At 36.5% G+C, this 27575-nt stretch overlaps 1 protein-coding gene across 1 annotated transcript in view; it reads left to right on the top strand.

Annotated features, from left to right (window-relative positions):
• The first annotated feature begins 1785 nt into the window (after positions 1-1785).
• The window catches only part of LOC127935336 (zinc finger protein ZFPM2-like), a 47635-nt gene continuing 21845 nt past the window's right edge, over positions 1786-27575 (top strand). Inside the window, exons 1-3 of the mRNA XM_052533122.1 lie at positions 1786-2026; positions 16219-16344; positions 18311-18412. Of these exons, the coding sequence (XP_052389082.1) occupies positions 1987-2026; positions 16219-16344; positions 18311-18412 (268 nt within the window). The 5' untranslated portion in view covers positions 1786-1986. The remainder of the gene's footprint in view (positions 2027-16218; positions 16345-18310; positions 18413-27575) is intronic.

Below are 27575 nucleotides of genomic sequence, written 5' to 3'. Positions count from 1 at the left end.
TCTTATCTGTGCCCTGTGATCGTGTGAGCCTGTCTCCTGTGCTAAGTGATGATAAGGCTGCTTTCAATGCTCGCTCATAATTAATCCATCTCTGGTGCGCGCTCGCTCCTGCATCTCAATGCAACTCAGCTCTCTCTTGATATCTCCCAGAAAAAGAAAGGTGCAAATCCTTGAGTTGAGCCTCAGATTGATGACATGATTCTCAGCGCGCTAAATCTCAGCATCTATAGTCTGAAAATGCATCAAATTGCAAACAAGACTGGGACTGTTTTGGTGACACTTTTCTGGCATTTGTGTTTTTTAAAGAAATGTGGAGGAATTTGAATGTGTTTGTGTATATCGAACACTAAAAACTAAGCTTCTTTACTGGGATCTATGGTTCTATGAAGAACCTCAAATAAAAGTTCTTTGTAATGGAAAAAGATTCGGACCCTCTTTACACTGAGAGTCATCAACTGTTATGCATTTAAATTAATAATTTGATACAACGCACATATAGTGTACATTAATGTTTTACATTGTATATTGCATGTAATTACAACTGTAATTAATTTCTGTTATGTAAATCTATAATTACACTGTCGCCCCTACCCCACCCTTAAACCTAACCTTACCCTCAAACCTGTCTCTAACCTTACCCATGTCTTACCTCATATCAGAAAAAGTGTTTTACAATACAACAGGAGCATTAAAGTACAAAACACTCAGAAAAAAGCACATGCTTGCAACATGCTCCGATACTCATGGGTTTGAGTCCTGACCCAATTCCCTTTTCTCCCTCTCTTCCTTTTCCTGCTGTTCTTTATTGTCCTGTCTAAAGGCAAAAATACACTGAAAGGATGCCTAATTGTTAAATTACATTTTTTTTAAGTAATTCCTATTCTGCTAACCTAAACCAACATGATATTCATTGACATTTTTTTTTTTTGCACCTTCTGAATCAGAACGCACCGAGATCAGATCCAAAAATGCTCTCTAGGTATGAAGTTCATTTAGAACAGAATATTGCACAATGTGTGTTGCATATTGTGCAGTAAACACTGCAAACAGCCTGCTTTCATAGTGCAGTATTTTTCAGGTGCTACTACATTGCTGTTACATGCATAACACTGTGTTTAATCCAGCATGCCATCATCTCATAAATAAAAATGATTTCAAATTTGATATAAAATAGTCTTATATTTTTATAATCTGATAAACACAGACATGTTAAAAATTACTGATGTCCTAATTTTCTGTTCGTTCTCACACTGGCAAGGTAAAATTGAGCAGATTGTAGCTTATTGTAGGTTTTAAGTGCATGCTCAAATCCCAGTTTTTCTGTCTTGTCCCAAACAGTGCGCTTGATGTGCTCGTGTAGCCTTGCAGGACCCCACAGAGGCTTCTATGACCGGAGCAACACTGTGGTTTTCTAGGCCCCCTAAACAGAAAAATAGTATGCATAGTACACATATAGTGTATAGTGTAAAGACACAGCCACAGTATTGAGACAGTTTACATTGTGTTGTTCTGTACTTAAATACAGAAGGTTTTTGGCTGTAATTAAAAAGTTAAGAACAAAAACAAAATTCTACTAGTCCGGAAAGTTGCATATATATCTCCACAGCAGACATCCCGAGGGGAGAGAGAAAACAGCTTGTAAACAGCAGAGTGCAGTGAATGTGTGTGTGTGTGTGTGTGTGTGTGTGTGTGTGTGTGTGTGTGTGTGTGTGTGTGTGTGTGTGGAGTGTGTGAGCGCTGCTGCTGCGCTCAAACCTCCAGCAACAAAAGCTCAGCACGCGCTCATCTGCGCTGTCAGTGTGCGCCCGGAGCACCGCGCAACTTCACTCTCGCTTCTACACTACACGACGAGACCAGCAAAGCCTGGCTGGAATCAGACAAACACCGAAACACACCCGAGTCTTGTCTTACAGGCACTGCGTTTATCTGGGTTTGGATGAGTCGCGGTATCATCTTGTAATCTCGAGTCCAGCGCGCGGAGCAGGAATGTCCCGGAGGAAACAGAGCAACCCGAAACAGTTCAAACGTGAGTTTGCCAACGCGGATTTTACTCATGCATTATTTTTTATTTTATTTAATTTTTTCAGATGTCAGAACAGGTTGTTTATAGTTTTATATGGTCAGCTTAAGTTGATGTTTGATTATTATTATCATTATTTTAATTTATCGATTGGGGATGGAGAATATGATCAGTCAGATATGGATCCGAAAAATCAAAGGCTCGTTTATCTTTCATGCGTTTATCAGAATTGTTCTTCTTCTTCCTTTTTTTATATCGAAATTGAAATGGCATAACTGAGATCTCTGGAAAGTTAGAAACTCCTGAATTTGTCTGAACGGCTGCATGCAATGCTTGTGAAGTATAAGCATATGCATTATGTCTTTTGTGATTTTTTTATCCAGTGCTTTTAATAAACTAAATTAATTTATAACAATCATTGATATTTTAAATCCAGAACTTCCCAAAAATGTTTGAAAAAATGAATGCTAGAAATTAGAATCTGGACATATGATATGAAAGTAACATTTAACTTGTAAAAATAGTAAAACTGCTACATGTATTATTATTATTATTATTGAGTAGTGCAAGCACTGCAAAACATCTGTTAATATCTGTAAATGCATCTCAGAATTACATAGAAGAGCTTTGGAAGACACTGGGTGAAATTTCATTTTTTTTAGCGGCAGACTTGAAATGTAACACAAGGACAGCTCTCCAGAGAACCTTATTTGTTTCCAGTCTTGGCATATTGCGCTGCAGTTTCTGTCGTGATGAAACTATTTGCTTAGCAGTCCGGGCATATCAGCTCTCATCACGTCTGTTTTCTGCTTTTCAAGGTCTGCATTATACAGCAGGCAGTTGTAGTGATATCTCAATCTGCAGACGTGTCCCACATATTTCTGATTTGAAACACTAGCATACATCACAGAGTTCTTGAAATAACTGTAGCACCTGTAAAGAGCGCAGCTTCGCCAGCCACCTGCTCATAGCAAAGGACAAAGAGGTTGTTATGGGTAGAGACACTCCTGTCTTTTTTTCCTTGGTTGGATTTTGTTCCCGACTGAACACAGTTTGCCCTGTTATCTGAACCCTATATATGCGAGGCAGATAAAGCGAGAGCACTGAAAGAGCTTCATTAATTTGCCCCGATGACTGTGGCGATAAGGGCAGATAATGGGCTTGATAAGCTGAGGAAGATATACCATCAGAAACCCCATTATTACCATTAGAATTCCAGGCCTGTGGTCTGTTCCAGCCTGATAATCCCTCTCCCATCCTCCACTTCGCATGATAAGACAAGGAACAGTCTCTTTATTAGGATGCCTGGATATTCCGATAATATGGTGATAAATTATGTATTTTCTCTTCTCCCACTATTTTAGCCCTGTTGAAAGATCTGTCTCTCTCCTTATGGAGAGATAAAAAGGGCATTTCGGGGTCATCCTATTTTCTTTCCCATGCATCCTCCCCCCTCTGCTGGTGTTTAGGGGTTTAGTTTGATGGTAAGGGAGATTGGATGGCCGAGGTGTCTTGGTGGGAGAGCAGCGTCAGTGCTATCAGCTCTGCATCTCCAGCACAGGCTGCTACCAGCTGTTCATCTCAACCTCTGATCACCTGCACGGACACGCAGTGTACATTTGGCCAAATTGTTTGTCGGTGCAAGACGGGTTCGCCGTTTTTACTGTCTGCTGAATTTGTAAAACAGCAAATAATTGCTGTTGGTCACCGCACTGTTCCCTAAACTCTCAGAAACAAAGGTACAGAAGCTGTCACCATGGTGGTAACCATTTCAAAAGGTACTAATAAGCACGCTTTAGATACTAATATTTACGTTTATAGTACTAATGTGAATCCGGTAACACTTTATAATAACTGCACACTATTAATCATTAATTAAGCATTAGTAAACAGATAATTCATAATTTATAAAGCATTAATAGACAGTAATAATCAGTTTATAAATACAGATATAAATGCTTTTTTCTTGATTTAAAAGCATATCTATAATGTGTTTAATAATTGTATTTTCATACTTTATTCATGATCAATTTATCATTTCTCAATGAAGTATAGCATTATTTACACACCAGTTATTTAGGAGTTGCCAGTGATTCATAAGATCACAAAAAATGTAGTAAATTCAGGTAGTTATAAAGCATTTAGTAGTGGTCAGTTAACTATTTATGTGAGCTCATCTGAAGTGAGTCTAGTTATGCCTTGTAAAGCATTTATAAAGGATATTTAAAGGCTCAGTTATCTTCTAAACAAAAAACTGAAACAAACACAACACAGTGATACAGAACAGAAATATTAAGAGCCTTTAAATCTCATTTGCAAAAGCTTTACAAGGCATAAATAGTCCTCACTTTAGATGAGCTCACAAAAATAGTTAACTAACAACTACATATGTTTTATAACTACCTGAATTAACCCTGAATTACAGTAGAAATACATGTTAATAAACCATTTATTAACACTATAAGTAACTATTACTATATGTCTGAATAAAAAGATGTATGAATGCACATTTAAATAGTTTATTAATCATTTACTTACAATTTCTAAGTGATCTTATGAACCACTGACAACTCCTTAATAACTCGTGTGTAAATAATGCTATACTTAATTTAGAAATGATAAACTGATCATTAATAAAGTATGAAAAAACAATTATTAAATACATTATAGATATGCTTTTAAATCAGGTATAAAGCATTTATATCTGTATTTATAAACTGCTTATAAATGTCTATTAATGCTTTATAAATTATGAATTAACTGTTTCCTAATGCTTAACTAATGATTAATAGCATGCAGTTATCATAAAGTGTTACCGTGAATCCTTTAGAGATTGTTAAATTCAAAGAGATACAAAGATGTACCATTAGACAGGGTACTGAGAACAAACGTACAAACAGAAAAGAAGCTGTAGATACATTGAGGATATTTTTTATTAATTACTTACTGAATTTGAAATTATGGTGTGTGTATGTGTGTATGTATTTATTTATACAATATATCACACAGAATATATGCATCATAACTCTCTCAAATACATAATTTTGTGTTCTATCTTCGAATGTCTTTGTCTTATTGTTATATGCATGTATACACAATTTCATAGTTAATGTGACACACCTGTGGTTCTTATGTGAACTACAGGAGAACTGACTTCACGATAAATAACCTTGACACCTTGAGAAGTCATTGCAAAAATGAAGAAGAGTGAATATAGTTCACTTGAGCATCATTTAGAAATTTTGATATCTATTTCAATGATAATGACATGCTTTTAAGTTCAGTTGAGGTGTCCGGAGACACCTCAACCACTGTATATGCTTCTAACTACTGTTTCAATATAGTGTAACTGCTAAGTTTTGTCACTAGTTTCAGCTCTTGCAGCTAAATTGCTCTCATTGTTCACAATACTTCAATGATTTATTTGGAGGCTGTCATTCGTGGTTATCAGCGCTAAGTTTGTGCTGTCAGAATATGATAATTGATTTCAATATTATACCCTATCAAGGATGTCAGATTTGTTGCCTCTCCTTTATTCTTTTTTTTAATCGGTTTTGATAAACTTTGTCTGCCACATGCCAGCGTGAGGCATCCCTCAGTCGCGAGCTATCTCTCACAGATCAGTGCAATATGAAGAGAGGGCTTATTGCGTGCCAACTTTCTCCTATGAAGTTATGAAGTGCTGTGGCTCACTAGCCTGCAGGAGGAGGAGGGGAACGCCACGCGCCTCTCTCACCCTTCTCCAGGAACGCCAGGAGACGTCCAAACTGTTTAGGAATGCAGCTACTGTTTGTCTTTGTTTGTTTGACACACAGATTCCACAACTCAGTGATTAGTGATGCCTGGAAGCTAATTTATTAAAGCAGCGAGCAAATAGAAGCTGTGCATTACAGTAAAGGTAAGGGGTAACCGTGGTAAAATCACTGTAATGCACAGCCTGAGTGGTTCATTGCTTTAGAAAATGGTGCAAACGCAGTATGATAAAACACCATTTCATTATCAAAAATGTGTTGCCTTTCTTAAAACTATTATTAGAATATTATGTATTGCTATGCATAATAATATAAATGTTGTTATATAAAATTTTATAATTTCTAAAATCAGTTTAATGCATTCTTGCTAAATAATAGTATTAGATTAAATTAAAAATATATAATTGTGTAACAATAATTGTTTACTAAATGTTGTTATTCAAACATCTGTATTAGTCAGCCAATACAAAATATAACCAAACGCTTTAATACAAATGTCCAAAAGTTTGTCCTTAAAGTGCATCTGTAGGCTGCTTCTGGGACCCGTGGCTCTAAGAGAGGCCGACAGAATCAATGGCATAAACAAGATAAACGAGATGTTTATTTGATGAACCTTAATCATCGATGCCCCTGCTGTGCTAGATGTCCTATCAGTGAGGTCCAGCGGCTCTAGACGAACACGCCACTTTTATTCTCCTCACCTTCATTGAGCTTTCAGAGTTAAATCAATGAGGTTAAATCAATAACTGTTGTCAGATGCACAAACTGGCGCTTGGTTTTCAATGGGAACAAAAAGACGGCTCAATTAGAGTGTTTGTACTGAAGATTTGTTAAAGAGCTTGTCCTTCCAGTTATACCAACATCTTGGTAGCGCCCTTGTGTGTTTATTTTCTATGTCGTCAATAGGCAACTACATCTCCTGTCTACCTAAATGGAAAGCAGACAGAGGTAGCCAAACGTGTAGATCAAGGTCACATTTGAACAATATGTCAAATCAGAAATGAAATCAGACAACAAGGGTATTGTATAATAATAATAAAAAAAAAACATTAAAACAACAATTTAATTTCTTTAGCTGGAAAGAAAATAAAAAATCTGTTTGGCCGATGTGTAGGAAGTGGACTTTTATTTTGACATGACTCAGAATGCTAGTGCCTGTGTGCACAGAGCTCCCGTATTCATGCTACATTCACATGCTATCAGAATTATAGTAAATATGTAACGCCACGCCAGCAGAGGGAGCCCTCTCCCGAGTACTGACTGTGATCCGCTCCCTCTGCTTCACCTGTACTTCCTGTCTGTGCAATATAAGCATGGCCACAACCACTATCATGTTGCGAAGTATTGCCAGCCTGTCTGCCTTACCGAGCGTTATTCCCATTGCCATAGTTTGCCTTATTGTGTATGATCTTTGCCTGGTTTCCCTGTCTCTGTCTTTGGATTTGCCCACTGTCTTGTTGTTTGGATTGGACTGCCTACCTGTGTATGATTCTCTGCCTTCTATGATTACGATTCTCTGCCTGCTGTTTGGATTTGTCTGCTGTGGATGTTATTAAACTGCACATGGATTCTAACGCCGCCTCCGTGTCATTACAAAATAATAGAGTTGTATTGTTGGAAATTAGACATGAACAGCATCTCAAGTCATATTTACAACTCAGAAACTCTGAGATCCTTTTGATAACCAAGTTTCTGATTTGGGCGGGCCGTAAACTTAACGTAACGTAAACGTGCTGGAGAGAAACATCCTGATTTTTATTGATGTTATATACATTACAACATATACATCACTTTCTCAAGCTGTTACAGTTATGTATATTTAGATATCTAAATAACCATTTGATGCAAATTGTGTGCATCGAACACAGCGAAAATAGCAATTAATTGACAGATATTGCTGGCTAGCACGGTCAATATTAATTCGGTTACCAATGAATAGGATTCTACATCTTATTCATAACCTGTGTTGACTCGATTTCAATTTCCTCTACCTTTTGACTTTAATATGATTTTCACAAGTAAACAGGTAAGAATGAACTCACGAATGTCCACCATTCTTGTTCTTTCAGACAACAAAGCACTTGAATGCACAAACTTCAGAAGTGGGATCTGGGAAATTTCTTCATTAGTTTACTGTCTCTGTTTAAAAGTTCTAATAATGAATTATTAGACAGCAAGTAAGCATTATAGCATTTGCTTTTCGATGAATTAGTAGCACTTGTCATATAAACATGGCTCAGTGAAAGATGAATCGGTTTGTTGACTACCTAAATAGATCATGCATCTATAATGTATGAAAAAAACCCATCAAATCTGTGATTATGATATTTGCTTTCTTCTGTAGATTGATAGAAATGTCTCAATGTGACAAACAACTGAAGAAATTCACTGTTAGCTTTATGCGGAAATGAAGAATATGGGCAATCTTCTCCCAGTGACTGTTAAGAGCTTGTTCCCCACAGAAAGGTGCTGAGATTGATCAGGTCGGGTGAGTGGTGAAAGTGCAGAGGAGCTCATAACTGCTTGCTTGTTGGATGCAGTTTTATAAGAATTGTCTGTATCTAAACAAAGACGCCAAACATGAGAAATTGTCAAATAGTCTTATAAAATGCTTAATAAATGCTTGTACAGTGGTGCTACAGTAAACGCTGTTTGTTGGGATTAGAGAGCTCGGCGGTCTAATTTTAACTTCAGCACCTCCACAGCAAATGTGATGGCAACGCTTTTAAATGCGGAGCAGAAAATCGCTAATGGCACAAATCCTGTGCACTAATAGGTGATAGCTGAAGTCTGTGTGAGCATCTTTTGCCAACCACGCTTAAAAGTTCATAATTCGAAGCGCTTTTGGGGTTGAGTCTGCAAAGCTGTTGATATCAAATGACAGCCTTTAGGTTCTTCAGTAACCTTTCCAGGATACCGCAATACCCCTAAAGCTTAATTATTAGTTGTGTTTTCTGTTTACATCTGGGTTTTGTCAGAAAATTATACTGCGTCACATATTTGGAAAGATTTCTTTGCCGTAAGAAGGAACAGCATATGAGGATGGAAGGACAGAAGAATATAAGAGCAGATCTCTTTAATATCTCAGTTGATTCTCACATACAGTAATGAGATTAAACGAACAAACGGAGACCTCTGTGCACATCTGCTGCTTCTCAGATTTTTTTTATAATCTGATTTCTTTGTGATATATAAGATGCTTTATAATGTAAATGTACAATTCAGTAGAGTAAATGTCTGGATGATGGCGACTATAGCTCTGATGAACGTAACTGATTATTTTAGGGTGGATTGATTTCTTGTTGGGTTTCGGTGATTGTGAGCAGATAATTCAGATCTTTAAAGTCAGGAAATGGATGTTGTAGGTCATTGTGCTCCCTCTTCAGTCCAGATTTCAGCTCTTATGTGAGCCATTGTTCCTATGCTTCTCTGTAAATACTAGGTCTGGGATTAGAGTGTGTAACGTAGGATGAGCTCTGAACATTATTCATATTTCCATGCTGTGTAATCGTTCATCTAATCCCATTTAAAGATACAGTGGCACAAAGGCTGTTCATGGGAAAGACTGAGCATGTGAGGATTACAGAGGTGGGTAGAGTACCCAAAAACTTTACTCAAGTAAAAGTAAAAGTAATTCTAGAAATATTTACTCAAGTAAAAGTAAAAGTACTAGTCTTGAATAGTTACTTGAGTAAGAGTAAAAGAGTATCGGATAAAAAATCTACTCAAGTAGTTAGTTACTAGTTACTTTGGGTCATATATACGGAGCCTTTTTTTATATAGATATATAGACAAAAAATGTATGTAATGTATGTGTGTGTGTATAAATGTATATATTTCATCAGCCTTTAATCCAATTTATGTAATTTATTATAAAACCCTGTCTATTTAAGTAACAAATATAGGTGTCATGCCATAACATATTTTTAATACGACTGACTTTATTTTAAATGTGAATTTAACATTGAAAGTTAATGTGATATAAATATTGCTACTAATCTTTCATTGTTCAGAAAGAGAGCAAATAACATTTACATTATTAAACATAATTTTCACTGACAGTCTAGATTTCATTCACTCTCAGAAACTACCATTAAAATCATTGAAACTGTTAACACCGTGAAATCAATATCTTAATTATAGATTCGTACACACATCTGCACTTTGTTGTTTCTGACGAGAGAATTCGCCAGAAAGAGGTATTCAGTAAGTGAGCGAGTGAAGGAAGCACCGGCATTTCAGCGATGACTCATCGAAACACCTCTGATTGGCCATTGCATTCAAAAGCTCAACAGAACCGTGTGTGATTGGTTAATGCGCAGCGCTGTAAAAACGCGTCTGTCTCTGGCTCAGCGCCAGCAAGCGATCACAGATCTGAATTTAGCAGCTGATGATATGACTTGCTGAACATACTCGCACTGGTGTGATTGTATTAAAATTAATAAAATCTTAATCGGCTATTCTTTGTCTTTTGGAAGCTGCATTCAACCTGTTATAAGCCACACACGTACAACAAACTAATGTCACAGTGGTATCGTGTACTGTAATCGAATGTAGCCCAAGTTATTACCTGTTAAACAGTAGACAGCACACGCGTTCATCTAATAAGGATCTCCACCGCAAGCAAATAATAGCCTTTGCAGATTTGCTTTCAATTCAGTGCAGTTCCATAGCCCCGTTTTCAACGCTGCTAATATTCTTAAACGTTACAACTCTGAGTGAACCGCTTCAGAGCTCAGCGCGTGCAGCATGGAACTGAACGACTCAATCAAACTGATTCATGAACCAATTCACTCGTTTGCCAATTGGTTTGATCAAGCCTTTGAACAGAGTTGACTCAAAAGAATGAATCATTCCCGAATGGGCATCGCTCATTGTCCAGAGAAAAGTAGACGGCGCGTTTGGAATAAACTGAAGCATTTATAACATTTATAGGATTAAGATAAAGTAACGAGAGGGGCGTCGCCCACAGTAACGAAGTAAAAGTACAGATTTTTCCCAAAAAATGTACTCAAGTAAGAGTATAAAGTACCCATCTTTAAATATACTCCGAAAAGTATTCGTTACCCCGAAAAATTACTCAAGTAAATGTAACGAAGTAAATGTAACTCGTTACTACCCACCTCTGGAGGATTATGGGAACATGGTGATCGCTGATGGGGCGTCTGTTTGCTAAACGAAAAACAAGATTCCTATTGTATCTCAGATTAGTCCCACTTAATTTCTCTCACATCACAGAGCAAACAAAGATGTATCACTGAGATGCTTTGAGAGCTGTCTAGAGAATATGATATACTTAGCTCTAGGTAAACTGTGCTAAAAAGCAAAAACAGTAATTACACCAACATTATTTGTAAAAATATGCACTTAATTGCATGTTACTTACAACTAAATAAAAATGTATTATAGTTTACATTTATTTTAAATGCAGTTATAGCTGAACCCAAGAGTGCTTTTTTTCAATGAAGTAGGACTTATTTTTATATGTATTTTCATAATTTATTTTATTGTCTGTTGAAATAGTTAAAGTTACTGCTGAGTGTACAGACAAGCATTTTTGTCAAACTAAAATATACTCTAATGTCTATTGAAACTTGTATTTCATGCATTCAAATATATTTTTTGAAATTACACCTTTCTATTGACAAAGTTTCAGTTTAGTACATTTAATATTTAATAACTTTTAATAGTATGTTTAAAATTAAATGTAAATGTAATATCAAATAACACACTAGAGTAAAAACTATAATCAAGTACTTTACATGTGCTTTAGTATGTAAGCCAACACATCAAAATAAGTTATAATATTATTAAAACCTAAATGATTAGTAATGTACTTCAAGCTGTCACTGGGGCAGTATCCTTTCGAAAGGTACATTTTTGTACATTTTAAGTACTAAAATTGACTTTTAAGGTCTCAATATTTGAAAAGATTCCACTCGACTGACAACTCTTGTACATTTATTTCTGAGAGTTGACAACATATTGAACATGCTTTGCTTTTATCCCTCCTACCATATTTATGTCAAATTAAACATGGGGTCTACTTTTTTGCTGGAGGTGGAGGTAGATGTTCTCAGAGGCCCTGAGGCACTTTTAAAAGCCATTCCTGGCCCACATATTTCCTGAACCCTGTCCTTCTTCGTCCCTTATCTCTCTGGCCCATCTACCCCGGGAGGAGCCCAGCAGAACCACTGAGATGTTATGGCACTGAGGTGATCGGGCATGTGACACAGTGCCAGGCCGCCACAGCTGTTTGTTTGATGTTCTGCCGAGGTTTAGGAGGAGGAATCCAAATCTCACATTCACACAGAGCAATGGGAGGAAAGAATGATTCTGTCTGGGAATGAAATCAAGCATGCGTAGTTTCTGTATTATGTGTTATCCCTGAAATAAAGCTAATTTTTATAAAACTGCTAAATGAAATTATGGCAGGTCAGTGCAGGAGGGCAGTTTCTGGATGTTATGCACCTGTTTATAATTCACAGTATATGAAATTATGCATACTAGGGATGTGTGATATTGACAAAAATGGCTGAATTTATTTACACTGTGCTTACAATTGCATGCATAATTCTATAATATTGTTGTATAATATATTGAATATTAATATATATATATATATATATATATATATATATATATATATATATATATATATATATATTATTTTTTAAAAAAAATTAATTAATTAAGCTTTTACATTTCAAAAGTAAAACTAGTAGGTAGCTAGCAAGTCATCGTCTTTTAAAATTAATCATTTATTCAACCGATTTTTTTTGAACATCTAATTCATTTAGGAACGAAGAAAGTGACTGTCTTTATGAATGGATCATTGCATCATTTAGTTCACAAACATAGATTAATTTCAGAAAGAAACAAGTAAATTGATCCATTCTTTATGAATGGATCATTGAAAAACTGATTTGTAAAATAAAACAGATTCATTTGGGAAAGAAAAACATTCCAAAGAGCAAAAACAGACCATTTTGACAATATGGTGTCTAAAATGTAACACGATATTAACTGGTTAATTGAACATCCTGATATTCGAGAAAAAACAGCATGCTTGCTTGTGTGATATTGCTAATCGCTTAACTATGCTAAACTATGCACAGTTTTCTGTGTACTGCTGCATATTTAGACAAATATAGTAATTTTCTTTTTATATAGAAAATCTGTGTATGAACTTTGCATTATTTCTCTCAAAAATAATTGTTGGTATGCCATTCGTGCTCGTCAATCTTTGGTCAGATGTAAAAACTCGACTGTAAAATAGCAGAATAGAAGGACCAGGCTGGACTGATGGGGAAGAGAAGGCTGATTTCCATGCGGCTCGCTGCTGTCAGATTGAATTAGCTCAGGTGTAATTAGAGCGCTGGAGAGCGTCCTGCTTTGGCTGCGGTGTGCGACGGGGCAGCATGGCTCTACACTGAAGCCAGCTGATACCGAGCCGGGCCGCTATCACCATGCAAACACACACCTCCAACATCGCAGGCGAGCGGCAAATCCAAGCATGAAATTAGCAGTCACTCAGATCATGCCCGCACACTTGCATATTTCACTTCATGTGTTTTCTGCTTTCTTTGTGTGTGTGTGTGTGTGTGTGTGTGTTTTAGTGGACGTCTGGGTGTTTGAGCGGCTAGCTGGAGTTGAAGTGCTGTGTGTTCTGCTGGAAGGAGGTTAGACACTGTTTGCAAATGATGTCTGCAGTTCATTAAGCACATTTTTTTTCAAAATGAAAATGGATCTTATTTTACTGTCTTCATATCTCTTCACAGTTATATTTTCTGCTCAACCTGATTTTTTGTTGAATAATACTGTTTTGATTATTACAAGGTGAAATTAATTATCAAACACAATTTCTCACTTATTTTATAGAGATCAAATCCCCAGAGCATGTGACGATGACAATAACGAAATATTTCAGACATTTTAGAATTATCCATAGATTAGAAATCACACACCATTATATCTTTAGTTTCTATTAATATCTATAAATCTGTTTACACTGAAAAAAAAGTGTTGAGACACGAAGTAGAAATAAATATATAATATATACTCTAATAATCTATTTACAAATCCTGTAAAAAAAAAAAAAGCTGTAGATGTTGTGAGTTTTGCTGATTTATTTACAGTTACAATTATAGTACCCTATTATTGACAGTTATTGATCAATTCATGAACTGTAAAATTACTAATTTATAAGCAAGGTGACTGAAACTACCCATGATGCAATGCATATTACAGTTAAGTTACTGGTCATATTACAGTTCAGTAAGGGTTAACAGTGTATTTAATATTTAGCGTTTATCCCAGAGCTCTGTTAAAGATTTGGCAAGAAACTAAAGTCCACAATCAAATGATTTCAATAAAAACTCTAACATTTAATTTCCCTGAATTTGTTCCTAGATTTAAATAATCTGAGCTGCCATCTACAATCATTTAAACTAGGAATGAAATATGTTTATGCTAAAGTTAATACCTCCAGCAAGTCTCCAGAGCTGGACATTTTTGTTTTGCCACAAGATCAAATGTGGTTAAATTCTGACCTTGTTCAGAGTGTCTCCTCTCACCACGTCTGCATCTCCATTGCTTTCATGCACACAGTCACTGCTGCTCTCCTGCAAAGAGGCCATTCATAAAGCTTAATGAAAGGAAAGAGTTTACTCACCCAGACCACAACATCTCCCCCCCCCCCCCCACACACACAGATGCAGACACACACACACAGACACACACAGATGCAGACACACACAGACGCAGACACACACACACACACACACACACACACACAAATGATGTAGAAATAGACACAAAAAAACCCTAACCTTAAATTAAATTTTAGCAATTTTTAGAGTAAAAGACAATAGATATTTTATTCATTAATTGATTTTCTATCTGTGAATATCTCTGTAGAGAGATTTTTTCAAATTTCAAGTTTTGCACACAGTCTCTCACTGAATGTACACTCATCATTACAGTTTTCAGCCCTGTAAACACAAAACGTCAAAGAAAGAATATTTTTAATATCAAAAGTGAAACACGTCTGTTTAATTTAATTCAGGTGGGTTCTATTCCTTCATGCCCCCTGATTGAAGAAAAAAAACATCAATATGCAAATATCAAAGTACATGTACAGCTGGAAGGAATAAAATGACTCTCTTGATAGAATGGAGCCAATGTCTTTTTTTCTTTCTTTTTTTTTTTTTGACAGAGGAAAGAAATTAATCAAACTGAGAAAAATGAACTTTGTGATTCCACGGGTGTACCACCCAAAGGCATGGCAAGCAAATGAAAAATCAACATTGTACCCACTGATAAGGCAAATGAATAAGAAAGTGTGCTCTGTCTACCTTCAATGCCGCTGCTTGCGTGAACAAGTTATCTCAGAGCAGACGTAACCTTAGGCTTTGGATCTGTTCCTGTGTTGGCTTAGCTCGAACACTTTGCAGTTTTCCAGACATTACAAAACAGATATCCTGTCATAGTTTGAGCTACTTGGTGGGATATGAGGTTAATGATGGACATGATGTCATGTAGCTTGTTGAAGAGTGATGTGCTGTTACTTTTCAGACTTTCCTTAATCTTTGATATTTCCTTGCTTGTTTTCAATAACTCACGGTAAAATAGTCAATTTTAATATTTCATATAGCTTCCTGGTTATCTGCCTCAACAATGCCCTTGTAAAAAAGAAGTGTGTGCTTAATAGCTTCGAATGTGCTCTTGTAATTTACTTCAAATCTTGAAAAAGTATATATAAACTAAAAAAAACTCTGTGCAGATAAATGAAATAAAAAGTCGCTTAAAGAGAGTTCACTTCCATAAATGTTTTTAACACACTTTAAAAAGTAACTTCAAAGTTTTGCTTTTAAATCATTTTGTTTTTAATGAAGTACACTTCATTTTGATGTGATATATTAGAAATGTACTAAATTGCGATTTACAAATGTGCAATTACGTAAAAATGTTAATTCATGGAATGCAATTTTCAACAGAAATATATATTTTAGTTGATCATAAATGCTTGTCAGTACGTTCACCAATAACTTTAACCATGTTACAAATACAATAGAAGTAATTATGTAATGACATATAAAGATGGACTCAAGTCCTACTCAAAATGCACTCAACTTTTTGAATTTAAAATCAATTTAAACTATTAATAAACTGTATGCAGTTAACATGCCATTAAGTGTCCAAAATCATTTAAGCATATTCTTTTCAAATATACTATGTCCTTAAAGTACTTAAAATACACCTTAAAGTGTTTTAAAGTGTATTTCATTTTCACAATAGTGAAGACAAAGGAAAATTCACTTTAATAATAATAATAATAATAATTCCTTACATTTATATAGCACTTTTCTGGGTGCTCAAAGCGCTTCTCCTTTGGTATCTTCTGAAGTGCTAATATTGTGCACTTATTTGTCTGTTACTTGACAGGAGTGTTTGAAAATGGACTTAAGACTGAGATCTTGAAAGAAGAAGACGGGTCTGTGGAGGACGACTCACTTTACTACTCTGACCCAGAGAAGCTCATCTGTAAAGAAGGAGATCACTTGAGAAATGGTGAGCTCATTTCCCATTAAAGATAACCAGAGAAAAACATGTATGTGGTTGAAAATCAACTGGAAAACACAGTAACACACTGTAACACTTTAGTTTACTAGGACCAATTAAATATTAATGTCTTAATCTGCATGACTACATTGTAGATCATTTAATCAAATCCCATACCTAAACTTAACAACTACCTTACTTACTATTAATAAGCAGCAAATCAGGAATTTATTGAGGCATAGTTAATAGTTTGTTTCATATTCGCTATTAACTAATAGTTTAGAGGGCTATATTTTGTATTGTGTTACACTATAAATGTTAGAAGTATCAGACTTTTTCTAGAACCCACAATCTTTCCCCACCTTCCCACCGCAGCCTCTTTAGCTCAAAGCAGTGTTTGGTTTTGTGCTGAAATTGAATTTGAATATGAAAGAGAAGATTGAAGAAATATGGCATTTTGAGGGAAGACCTACTGTATATGTTTCTTACAGGGTTATTGGTCATAGTAAATAACAACAGAGTGGCTGGTATTTCCTGCAGGTCTCCAGCATCAAACCCGGGCTAATAGCATCAGCTCTTTGAACTGAAATTCAATTACAGGCGTTTCTGCCGGAAACACCTCACCGTCAGAACGGGATAATTCAGAGCCCCCCAGCCATTTGAAATTCACTCCGCATCCTAACGTTACGCACTTTTATTTGTAAATGATGAATCTACTCTTTGAAATGCCTGTCCAAAAGTTTGTGACGGCAAAAGTGAAGTGCGTAAACTACCTGCTTTGCCTGCGAGCGTCCGATCTTCAAAAGAACAATCACTTGCGCTTTTTTGTTCGAAAATTGGTGGAACGATGTGTGCTGGTTTGCTTTTTGTTCTTGTTGAATAGAAAGAGGTGCAATCCTTTTTCATTTCCTCGCATGTTTTGACCAATTACGTTTTGAAGGGGTGAACTAACCCTTTAATATATTTTCTTTCTCTTTATATTTGTATATCAATATGGTACAATATAAATCTATTTAAATCAATGTGATCAAGGAGTTATATGCAGAATAATATAAAAGTAGTCTGATTATATTATCTCAAATGCTTAATGTTGTGGATTATATTACTATCTAAAATTTTTGTCATGTAATTTGAAATCAGTAATGGATTACAAATTGTACGTAATCTACTCGATGATATCCAGCAATCCTCTGGGAATCTATATTTTTCAAAATATCACTCTTTTTTTACTCTTAATCCGTCTGAATACATGAAACCCGCTGGTTTGAACATGCACCAGCTTTTAAGTGGTATTTTGGCTGTCTTGTCCTTTTGAGAAGGTTTAATGCTTGGATCAGTCCCTGTATTTATTCAGCTCGAGTTTTAAGATCATTTCCAGTCACTAGAAAGGAATTTCCTGTCTGCAGAGGACATGGACTGATTCCCTGGCTGTGTATATATGTATGTGTGTGTGTGTGTGTGTGTGTGTGTGTGTGTGTGTGTGTGTGTAAAGTTGTGTGAGGATCTGAGGTAAATAGGCCTGTTCTTGGAGTTAACTTCTCTTGCCTGTGACGGTGTTAAGTAGGACTTTGCCCATGGTGTCAAAGCCAAAGGCAGAAAATCCTTAATCACAGCTTAATTAAGAAATCATCTTGTAGCTTAATTTCTTTCCCAACACTGTAATTAAACATTTCCAATAAGTTTCGTCACAGGGCTTAACACAGGCACCCTGTCTGTGATCAAGGTGGGTCCAGGGACTTGCTCTCGGTCTCTTTTCTATTCTCTCCAAAGAAACTAGCATAAAATCCCACAGCAGACACTTGAAAGAATCCAAAATGAGAAACTGCACCTTGGAATTACAAGGAATAAGGGTTTTAAATGAAAGACACTGAACATCTGCTGCCAGTGTGAGAGCCAGATCGGTCCGGTTTACTGACTGTGCTACAGTTTAGCCATTTGTACCGCGAAACCCCTAAGCTTTGATGTCTTTATACAGGTGAAATGGCTGGAAGTTTAAAGGTGGAACAACAAGACATTGATGGACAAGAAGAGCGAGTCCAGCCAAGCCCACTGACAGCAGAGGAATGGGACGGCCCAAGTAAGACAGCTGCCCAATCAAGTCTTAACAGACTTAGCATATTTTAACACTTTATTCTGATAATTCACTTTAGATATTCTACTAACTACAGTGGCATGCGAAAGTTTGGGATCACCTTGCAGAATCTGTGAAAATAAGAGATCATACAATTTTTCTATTTAGTACTGTCCTGAGTAAGATATCTAACAAAACATTTGTTTACATTTAGTCCACAAGAAAAGAAAATTGTGAAATTATTAAAATAACCCTATTCAAAAGTGTCTAAACTCTTAGTTTTTAATACTGTGTATGGTTATCTGGATGATCTTTTTTTTGTGTGTGGTTGTTCATTAGTCCCTTATTTGTTCTGAGCACTGTTCTTCAGAAAAATCCTCCTGCTCCTGCTGATTCTTCAGTTTTCCAACATCTTTTGCATATTTGAACCCTTTCCTGCAGTGACTGTATGATTTTGAGATACTTCTTTTCCACACTGGGGACAATTTAGAGACTCAAACACAACTATTAAAAAAGGTTCAAACAGTCACTGGTGCTCAAGAAAAAAACACAATGCATTAAAAGGAGTGTGAAAACTTTTGAACAGGATAAAGATGTCCACATTTTCACATGTTTCTTATTTTGTTTAAAACATTTTAATAATATATATATATTTTTACTTTGATGATTTTAACAGCTCTGCTTTTGCAGCGTTTGATGTAGATGTCCTGTAGAGAGGGGAGATTGTCCTGGCACCATGATGTAAGTTTCTCTACCTCTTCCAATTATGCGGTCTCATTATTGTTGTGAATGAGGCCCAGAACCACAGTATCATCAGCAAATTTGATAACAGATGTGGAGCTGTGGGAAGACATGCAGTCATGTGTGTAGAGAGAGTAGAGCAGGGGACTTAGGACACAGCCCTGTGGGGCTGCTACGTTCAGGGTGATGGAGCTGGAGGTGTACTGGCCTACTTTCACCACTTGAGGTCTGCTGGTGAGGAAGTCTTGAATCCAGTCGCTGAGTGAATAGTTTAGACTGAGGTCTGTGAGTTTTTGAAGAAAGCCTGATGGGGACGATCGTATTGAAAGCAGAGCTATAGTCGATAAATAGCAGCCTTACATAGTTCCTGTTGTTGCCGTCAATGTGTGTGAGAGATGGCATCTTCAGTGGATCTATTGGGGCGATAGGTAAACTGAAGAGGGTCTAAAGTAGCTGGGATGGAGTACAAAATGTAGTTCTTTACCAGTCCCTCAAATACCTTCATGACTTTTGATGTGAAGGCAACTGGATGATAGTCATTCAGATAAGAGGGTTTATTGTTCTTAGGCACAGGGATGATTAATTGTTTAAAGGAGGTGGGAACCACCGAGGTAGCAAGAGACTCATTAAAGATGGATGTAAACAAACCAGCGAGCTGATCAGTGCAGGACCACAGAACACGGTCAGAAGTCCCATCAGGTCTGGCTGCTTTCATTTACATTTATTTACATTTATTCATTTAGCTGACTCTTTTATATTTTATTAAGTGACTTACAATTGCTATATATGTCAGAGGTCGCACGCCTCTGAAGCAACTAGGGGTTAAGTGTCTTGCTCAGGGACACATTGGTGTCTCACGGTGGATTCGAACTCGGGTCTCTCACACCAAAGGCATGTGTCTTACCCACTGCGTCAACTCCTGATGTTCACTCGCTTTAGAGCCCTCCGAACCTCGTCCTCCGACACAGTGATTAAATGATTATCGCTGCTCTGACTGCTGCTTCTTGATGCGCTGAATGGCAAACTCGTGCTGCCTAGATTGTTTTCAAACCGTACATAGAAAGAGTTTAACTCTTCAGCTAACAACGGATCTGCTCTCACCCCTGCAGAGGATTTACCACAGCATGGACTGTTCTGTCCTCCCCCGGTTTCTGATTAGAGAAGGTCCTTATAGTTATTGTTTCAGGTGCTAGCTCAGCTGGCATGTTTATAAAGTATCTGTGAACTCGCTGACGTCAGATGAGCTTGCTCGAAACATGTCCCAATCTACATCATCAAGAGCCAGCTGTAGTATAGCTCCTGAGTGGGAGGACCAGCGCATCACTACTCTCTGCACCGGGCCTTTGTTTAAATTCTGGTGTGAGGAAAATGGCAGCATGGTTTGATTTGCCAAAAGCCGGTAGTGTGCAGGTAGCTGAGACAGAGTAGCAATGATCCAGTGTATTTGGTCCTCTGGTTGGACAGGATACATGTCAATAAAAGTTTGGCATGACCTGCGTGAGGTTGGCTTTGTTAAAGTCCCCAGCGATCCATGTTTCCCGTAGACAAATTAAGTGCAGTTTACCTCGATCTTCATGCTCTTAATGCATTGTGTTTCTTTCTGGAGCATCAGTGAATGAACCTTTTTCAATAGTTGTGTCCTCAGTCCCTCAGTTGTCCTGAGTGTGAAAAGATGATCTTAAATCACCTTGTTTTTGATTGCTTCCACTGTCTTCATTTGGATAAAAGCGTCTGCTAAATGAATAAATGTAAATGTAATGTAAATGTAAATCATACAGTCCCTGCTGGAAAGGGTTCAAATATCCTGGAAAATTGAAGAATCTGCAGGAGCTGGAGGATTTTTCTGAAGAACAGTGCTCAGTTTAACTGTTCAGAACAAACACAGGACTCGTGAACAACCATCTAAAAAAAAAAGCTTTCCTGGATCATCCAGGTAACCACAAACAGTATTAAGTACCAAGAGGTTCCCAAACCTCATTTTGAATGAGGTAATTTGAATGATTTCAGCTTTTCTTTCTTCTTGTGTACAAAATGTAAACATATTTTATGTAAAATATCTTACTCAGGAAACTACCTCAGACAGTATCTCTCTTATTTTGTTAAAATTATTCACATTTTCACTGATTCTGCAAGGGGTTCCTAAACTTTCACATGCCAATGTAGAAGTAACTTCACAGGTCAACTAGCAGTCATTAGAATATTAGTAGACTGTCTGCTTAATATATGACAACACTTTATTTTGATGCTTCCCAACATACATAGAAGTACAACTCATTCTACTAACCCAAAGTCTCTTTAAGACAAGTCATGTCACTCGGTGGCCATCTTTGAAACGGGCATGCAAGTGCAGCTCCTATCTCTTTGTATGGGGAAACATAAAATTCTCCAAAACTGTTCACTAAGCTTACAATTATATTTCATGTTTGAAATCATCAAAGAAATGTGACAACAACTGTATCATAAATGTATAAAAAGCTTATTTTTCATGCTAGATCAGCGAGTGCGCATGCGCAGTCCTAAAAGCACGTCTCAGAACGCTGAAATAGCAACCGGGACTTCTAACGGCAGCTGCAGTGATGCTGACCTTACTGATTAGTGATTAGCTGTTTCATTCAGAAGGCGGGGCTTCCTGCGATTGAGTGGCCATATTGAGCATTGCTTTTTTCCCCATTCAAACCTATAAGAGTGACATGTCTTGGGTATTCTAGTCTTTGACTACCCCTAGGCTAACAGTCTACTACTACTCTAACATGTAGTTGCAAAGTTATATATATTTAGTAGAATGTTGAAAATGTACTAAAATGGACTATTCAAATTAAGTTGTAATGCAATGCAACAGATAAATCCACAAAAAAATACACCTTTTATATGTCACAATTGCACAGTTCAAGATGGAGTAAAGTGAGTCTGAAAGGTGCAGCTGGATGATGCACTGTATTAAGCCTTGCCCTCTTTAAAAGCATGAAATCTGATAATGTAATAATGGCATTTTGGGAGGCGCTTTATCTTGCTTTTCACAGTAGATTTACACAGTATAGTCACTAGTGCCAAACTGAGCTGACTTGCCTCCTATCTTCATATTTGATCACAGTCTTTGTAATCAGTTCTTGATGATGAGATATCACAGCACACTGATATTCATGCTCTTTATTCATACTCGTTCTCTATCTCTGGATTTCCCTTTTTCTCCCTCCAGTCATCTGAATAAACATGATTAGTTCAGTTACAGACTCATTCTAACAATAATGAGGCACAGTGTTTGCTTATCTGATCAGGAAACATTATTTTTATCTTCTCGCAACGGTTCGAGTCTCACTATGCCAAGCCAATAGACACAGAATAAATGGAATTGGTGGGTTTTTTTTTTCATATCTGGGACCAACAACTATTTTGTGGATGCTCACCTCCAATACAGTAAAAACAGTAATATTGTGAAATATGATTGCAGTTTTAAATAACTAATTTATTCCCAGTCTTCAGTCACATGATTCTTCAGAAATATAATGCATCCTTGCTGAATTGAAGTATAAGTTTATTTAATAAAATCTAACTGACTCAAACTTTTGACTCAAACTTTTACCCCAGTGCATCTCCAGTGCATCTTTCTCAACACACATCACACTCAATCTGTACTGCAAGCAAGTGTTGGGACTCAACAAAACAAAGGGTGCTTGCAGTGAGAAAACTGAGTGTTTCATGAGCGCAGATATGTTAGATCCATTTGGATATAGTTTATACAGCAATTTGGATTTCCACAAGCACAGATAGACTTGCCCGTCTGATTTAGAAATACAGTTTATCATGTTAACCGCACTCTTTTTCTTTATGTTTCGTGACCCCTCGGATCTGTCACTATTCCTTGTTCCCGGACCTAATCATTTATAAATTAAATCATTGCATGGAATGACTTCCAACATCTCAAACTGAATTAGCATCTGCAGTTATAACTTCCTTATGAATATTGAGGTGGAAAAGGAAATGATTCTGTCCGAAGACTTTCAGAAGAAGGCAGGATGGAGTGAGGGATTTTAATGAAAGTGTAGTGGATTAGAGAAATCCCTGGAACAATATGAAATCATTACAGCCACAGTCGACATCAAAGTCCCACTGATTGAGCCCCCTAAAGTCTTTTCACACAGGGAGCAGGAACGCAGCGGAGAACATGTAAACCAGAGCTGAGAGCAGCTGACCATGCGCTCACAGCCAACTGAGAGAGACACAGAAACAGAGACAGAGAGAGAGGGAATGTATTATCTCACTGACCTCCTTGTTTTCTGATCCTCTAGGAAGATATTCTCAACTCTTTTAAAAGAAATCAGTTCTGACTGTGTTCAGTAGAAAACAACCTCACACTCGTGGACAGCATATGTGGCAGTTTTTGCCGTCCTTCAATACAAGCATAAATCACATTTACAATAATGCACTTCAGGGAAGGTCTATGGGGCATATGAATGAATAAATGGATGAATGAATGAATGAGGCATTTATACTCTACATTTCAGTGTGACAAACATTAAAATACACACAGCCACGAGACTTTAAAGTTACAGATGTTAACATGAGACTAGAGTAATAAAAAAGACTTGCCTTGTTTGTTTAAGGTTAAAGTTTTAAAGTTTGTATCCTACCTCTCTCCCTCTCTCGTTCTGCTCAAATCCAAATATTCCATAATTTTTGTATATTTGTAATGTTACGTATCTGAATGCTAAACTTTTATTTATTATGTAAATGATAGGCTTTGTACTTCAGTTCCAATGGTGACACAGAGGCAGGCGCGCTGATGTTTGGATCAGTTTATTTTATTTAGATTAAGTACCAACTGCGCTGTCAAGTTAGCAATGCTGGAACTGATGTGTGTGTGTGTGTGTGTTTAAACTTTATTGTCTTATTAATAATACATCACTCTATAAAGGTCTGATTTTATTTGTGTACACTCACAATGAAAAAAAAAACATTGTGCTTTTGTAAAATAAAGAAAACAAATAGGATTGTTGCTTTCTGCCATTTGAGTTTCCTTTCTGTGAACAAATTAAGCCTGACACAAAACTGAATTGTCACACTGTTTTTCCCCTTGTTTATCTGTAAACTAAATCAAATAAATTTCAAGAACGTATTCCTTGTATGTAGGCCTATATATGTACTGCAGATTATATATATTTAACATAATGTGATAATATTTAGTATTTTCACATTGTTTAATTTGTATTACTGCCTTTACAAAATAAATGAAAAGAAACCAGGCATAGTAGAATATTCGTAGAATTTCTGTTGTACCGAAACCGTATCGAACCGTGACCCCGGAACCGAGGTATATACCGAACTGTGACATCTGTGTAGTTCCACCTCTAGTTGCTACCTCTGTTTCATTGTGACTTTAAACTAAATAAAATTGGCTTTTTCTTTTCTTCTCTTTTTTCTAAGGTAATCTAGAAATTAACAAACGGAAATAGCTCACCTAAAACTTGACCTTTCTGTAAACTTCACCACTATTAGGACAGCATTCAGTTAAAAAACTGTCCCGAGCTGGGAGATCTTTGACTGGGTGACGGACACAGTGTGGCTCATTCATACGCCTGTCCCACCTTACGCCTGCAGGAGGGGTGTGGAGGAGGGGGCTGTCACCCAAATGAAAATACCACGTAGTAATAATAATGATATAAATAAAGACATTGATAAAAGGGCTAATCTACACAAAACAATACAGCGTGTTCCTCCCTGATTGTGTGGGTTGTTGAGGTATTCAATTAGGCCATTTTCACTGGCATATTAATCATCTTTTCAACAAACAAGCCGGCGTTAATTAAAGCGGAGCGTGAGGATGAAGACGTGTTGCTGGATCATCACTCCGTTTATCAACCGCACGCACACACACCCCGCCGTTTAGCAAATCCTGTGCAGCGCTGCGAGGGGAATTTCAATGCTCTCTGGTTTAGAGCTGGTTTTTAGGAGGGGAGGAGGTGGATTTTGTGAGTTTCAAATAAGGAGACTGTCATTGTGAAGCCCTCTGCCCTTCACCATCGGGAAATGAAGTTATTCTTCAGTTTTATTTTAGCTGAAAAAAGAGCCTGGAGAGCAAATCGCTTTAACTCGAAATGCACACGAGAGGAAGGGCCTTGATGGGGAAGAGAATCAGACAGACACCTTTGAATGGGGTTTAAGATGATTAATGAACAGATGTTTGACTGAAATCATGCTCATATTAAGGCCACCTATTTGCCAAATCACAAATCTCAAATGCGCATGTTGTTCATAAAAAATTGGCAGAACTTTTAACGTAATTTCCATAATACCCACACTTATAGTTAAATTTATAAAATTTTTATCCATTTACTTTTAACTATTGGTCAAATATATATTACACATTCAGTACACAGTGCAATTTACTGATCCATATACAAAATTATGGACATTAAATAAACACATATGATACAATGTTTTAATAAATACCTCAAAAATATGTGTTCTATATATTGATATATATATATATAACAAATTAGCAAGTTTCCAAATGCACATATTGCATCCTAAAAAAAAATGTGCATAAATATCACCATAATATCATAATTTCCATGCAAATACCCAAACTGATTCTTATATTTACTGCTGTTTTTTTTTTTTTTTTTGTGTAGATTAGCCCGTTTATCAATTTCTTTATTTATATTATTATTATTATTATTATTATTATTATTATTATTATTATTATTATGTGGTATATATATTATATATATATATATATATATATATATATATATATATATATATATATATATATATATATATATATATTCTTAATTATGCTGTAGACTTATTGGCCACATTCTTAAAATGTAAGAACAAATTTCTGCTTAAATCACTTATAAAACAATATTTAAGTATACTGTCATATTAACTTAATCTAAACAATATACTGACAAATAATCATTCTGCTTGTGTTTGTTAAACAAGACCCATTTTATGGTAAACAGAGTACAGCCATAATCTTAAATAAACTGAGTGTAACACGAGTGCATTGTGTGTCCGGGGCAGACGGTGTGTTTGAACCCCGCTCATCCACGCAGTGTACTGTGCCTCCGACATCTACATCACACAATCACACCACACTCCCACAATCCTTTTCTTCTCTGGCTGCTTGACTCCAAGCACACTCAAACAGCCTGCTGCACCACGCTGAGAGATCTTTCTCATTCTCCCGCTCTTTCCCCATCTCTCTCTCTCCAGAAACTCGCGGCAGAGAGAGAGAAGTGAAGTCAAAAACCCACGACAATGTGCCAGAGAAATATCAGAGTGGCTTTTTTTTTTACTCGTCACCCAAGCCAAAGATGGGCCGTCTCCAAATCCTGCTGCCCTATCAGACAAATTAAAGTAAATCAAGCATGAAATGAAGCGGGAGAGCCTGGAGATAAGGTCCCTTTAAGTCTCTCACAGATTAGACCACTGAGAGAGAGAGAGAGATGGAAGAGAGGGACAGTGTGGAGGCAGAGAGGTGCAGAAAAGACCGGTTTGCTGCTTTCTCTGTGGCAGACAGTGCTTTTGGCTCTGACGTAGAAGAACAGCATTCGCTCAGTCATTTTTCTGATAATGACTTTTGTTTATTTTAATACTCCTGCATTGTGAAGTGCTATGGAGTGTGACTACATTTTGAAAATGAAGTGTAGTTCATTGCAAGCGTCCTAATTTTCAGTTGATGCATTGAAGTGGAACGGTACAAAACTTCCGCCTGATGTTGTAATAGCTTTTAACATGGTTTCCTCAAACATTGATTGGATTGTAAATTGTTATTCTATTCTTAAAAGTCAATGCGAAATCAAAACTTTTTTTTTCATAATACACATTGCTGTTGTCATTGTGATGATCTGTGCTCTTTAATCCAGAGATCCAAAAAATGTTTTGTAGTCTTTTGTCAAAATGAAATAACTTGCTCGCCTCTAAAACAACTTTGCTTTTTGGTTTACATCAAAATGATAATACTTCACCCCACCATCCATCAGACTTTCTGGTATATAAATTACACTTTTCATTCCTGATGGTTAAAAATGAGTCATGTCCTACTCCATTTTCATGTTGTCTATCCTGTTTCACTCAAAAAATTAAAAATGTGCCCAAATTGTGTGACTTCTGTGGAACATAAAAGACAATATTTTGATGTATGTTGGTAACTAAACAGTTTTGCTTCCCATTTACTTCAATTGTGTTTTTTTCCATTCAATGGAATCCAATGGAACCAAAATTGTTTGGTTACCAGCATTCCTCAAAACATCTTATTTCATGTTACCCAGAAGAAAGGAGGTCATATGGGTTTGGAACAGGGTCAGAAATGAACTTTTAAAGGGTTTTATTTATTTATTTGTTTATTTTATAAGGGGAATATTATATAATATTAATTGTATCTGAGTTGTCATTAATTTAAAATACTTACATTTGACAAAGT

Source organism: Carassius gibelio, chromosome A19, assembly GCF_023724105.1.
Source record: "Carassius gibelio isolate Cgi1373 ecotype wild population from Czech Republic chromosome A19, carGib1.2-hapl.c, whole genome shotgun sequence".
In the NCBI taxonomy this organism is placed as follows: domain Eukaryota; kingdom Metazoa; phylum Chordata; class Actinopteri; order Cypriniformes; family Cyprinidae; genus Carassius; species Carassius gibelio.
Note: the sequence above shows the minus strand (reverse complement) of the source record. Positions and strands in the feature narration are given on the sequence as shown.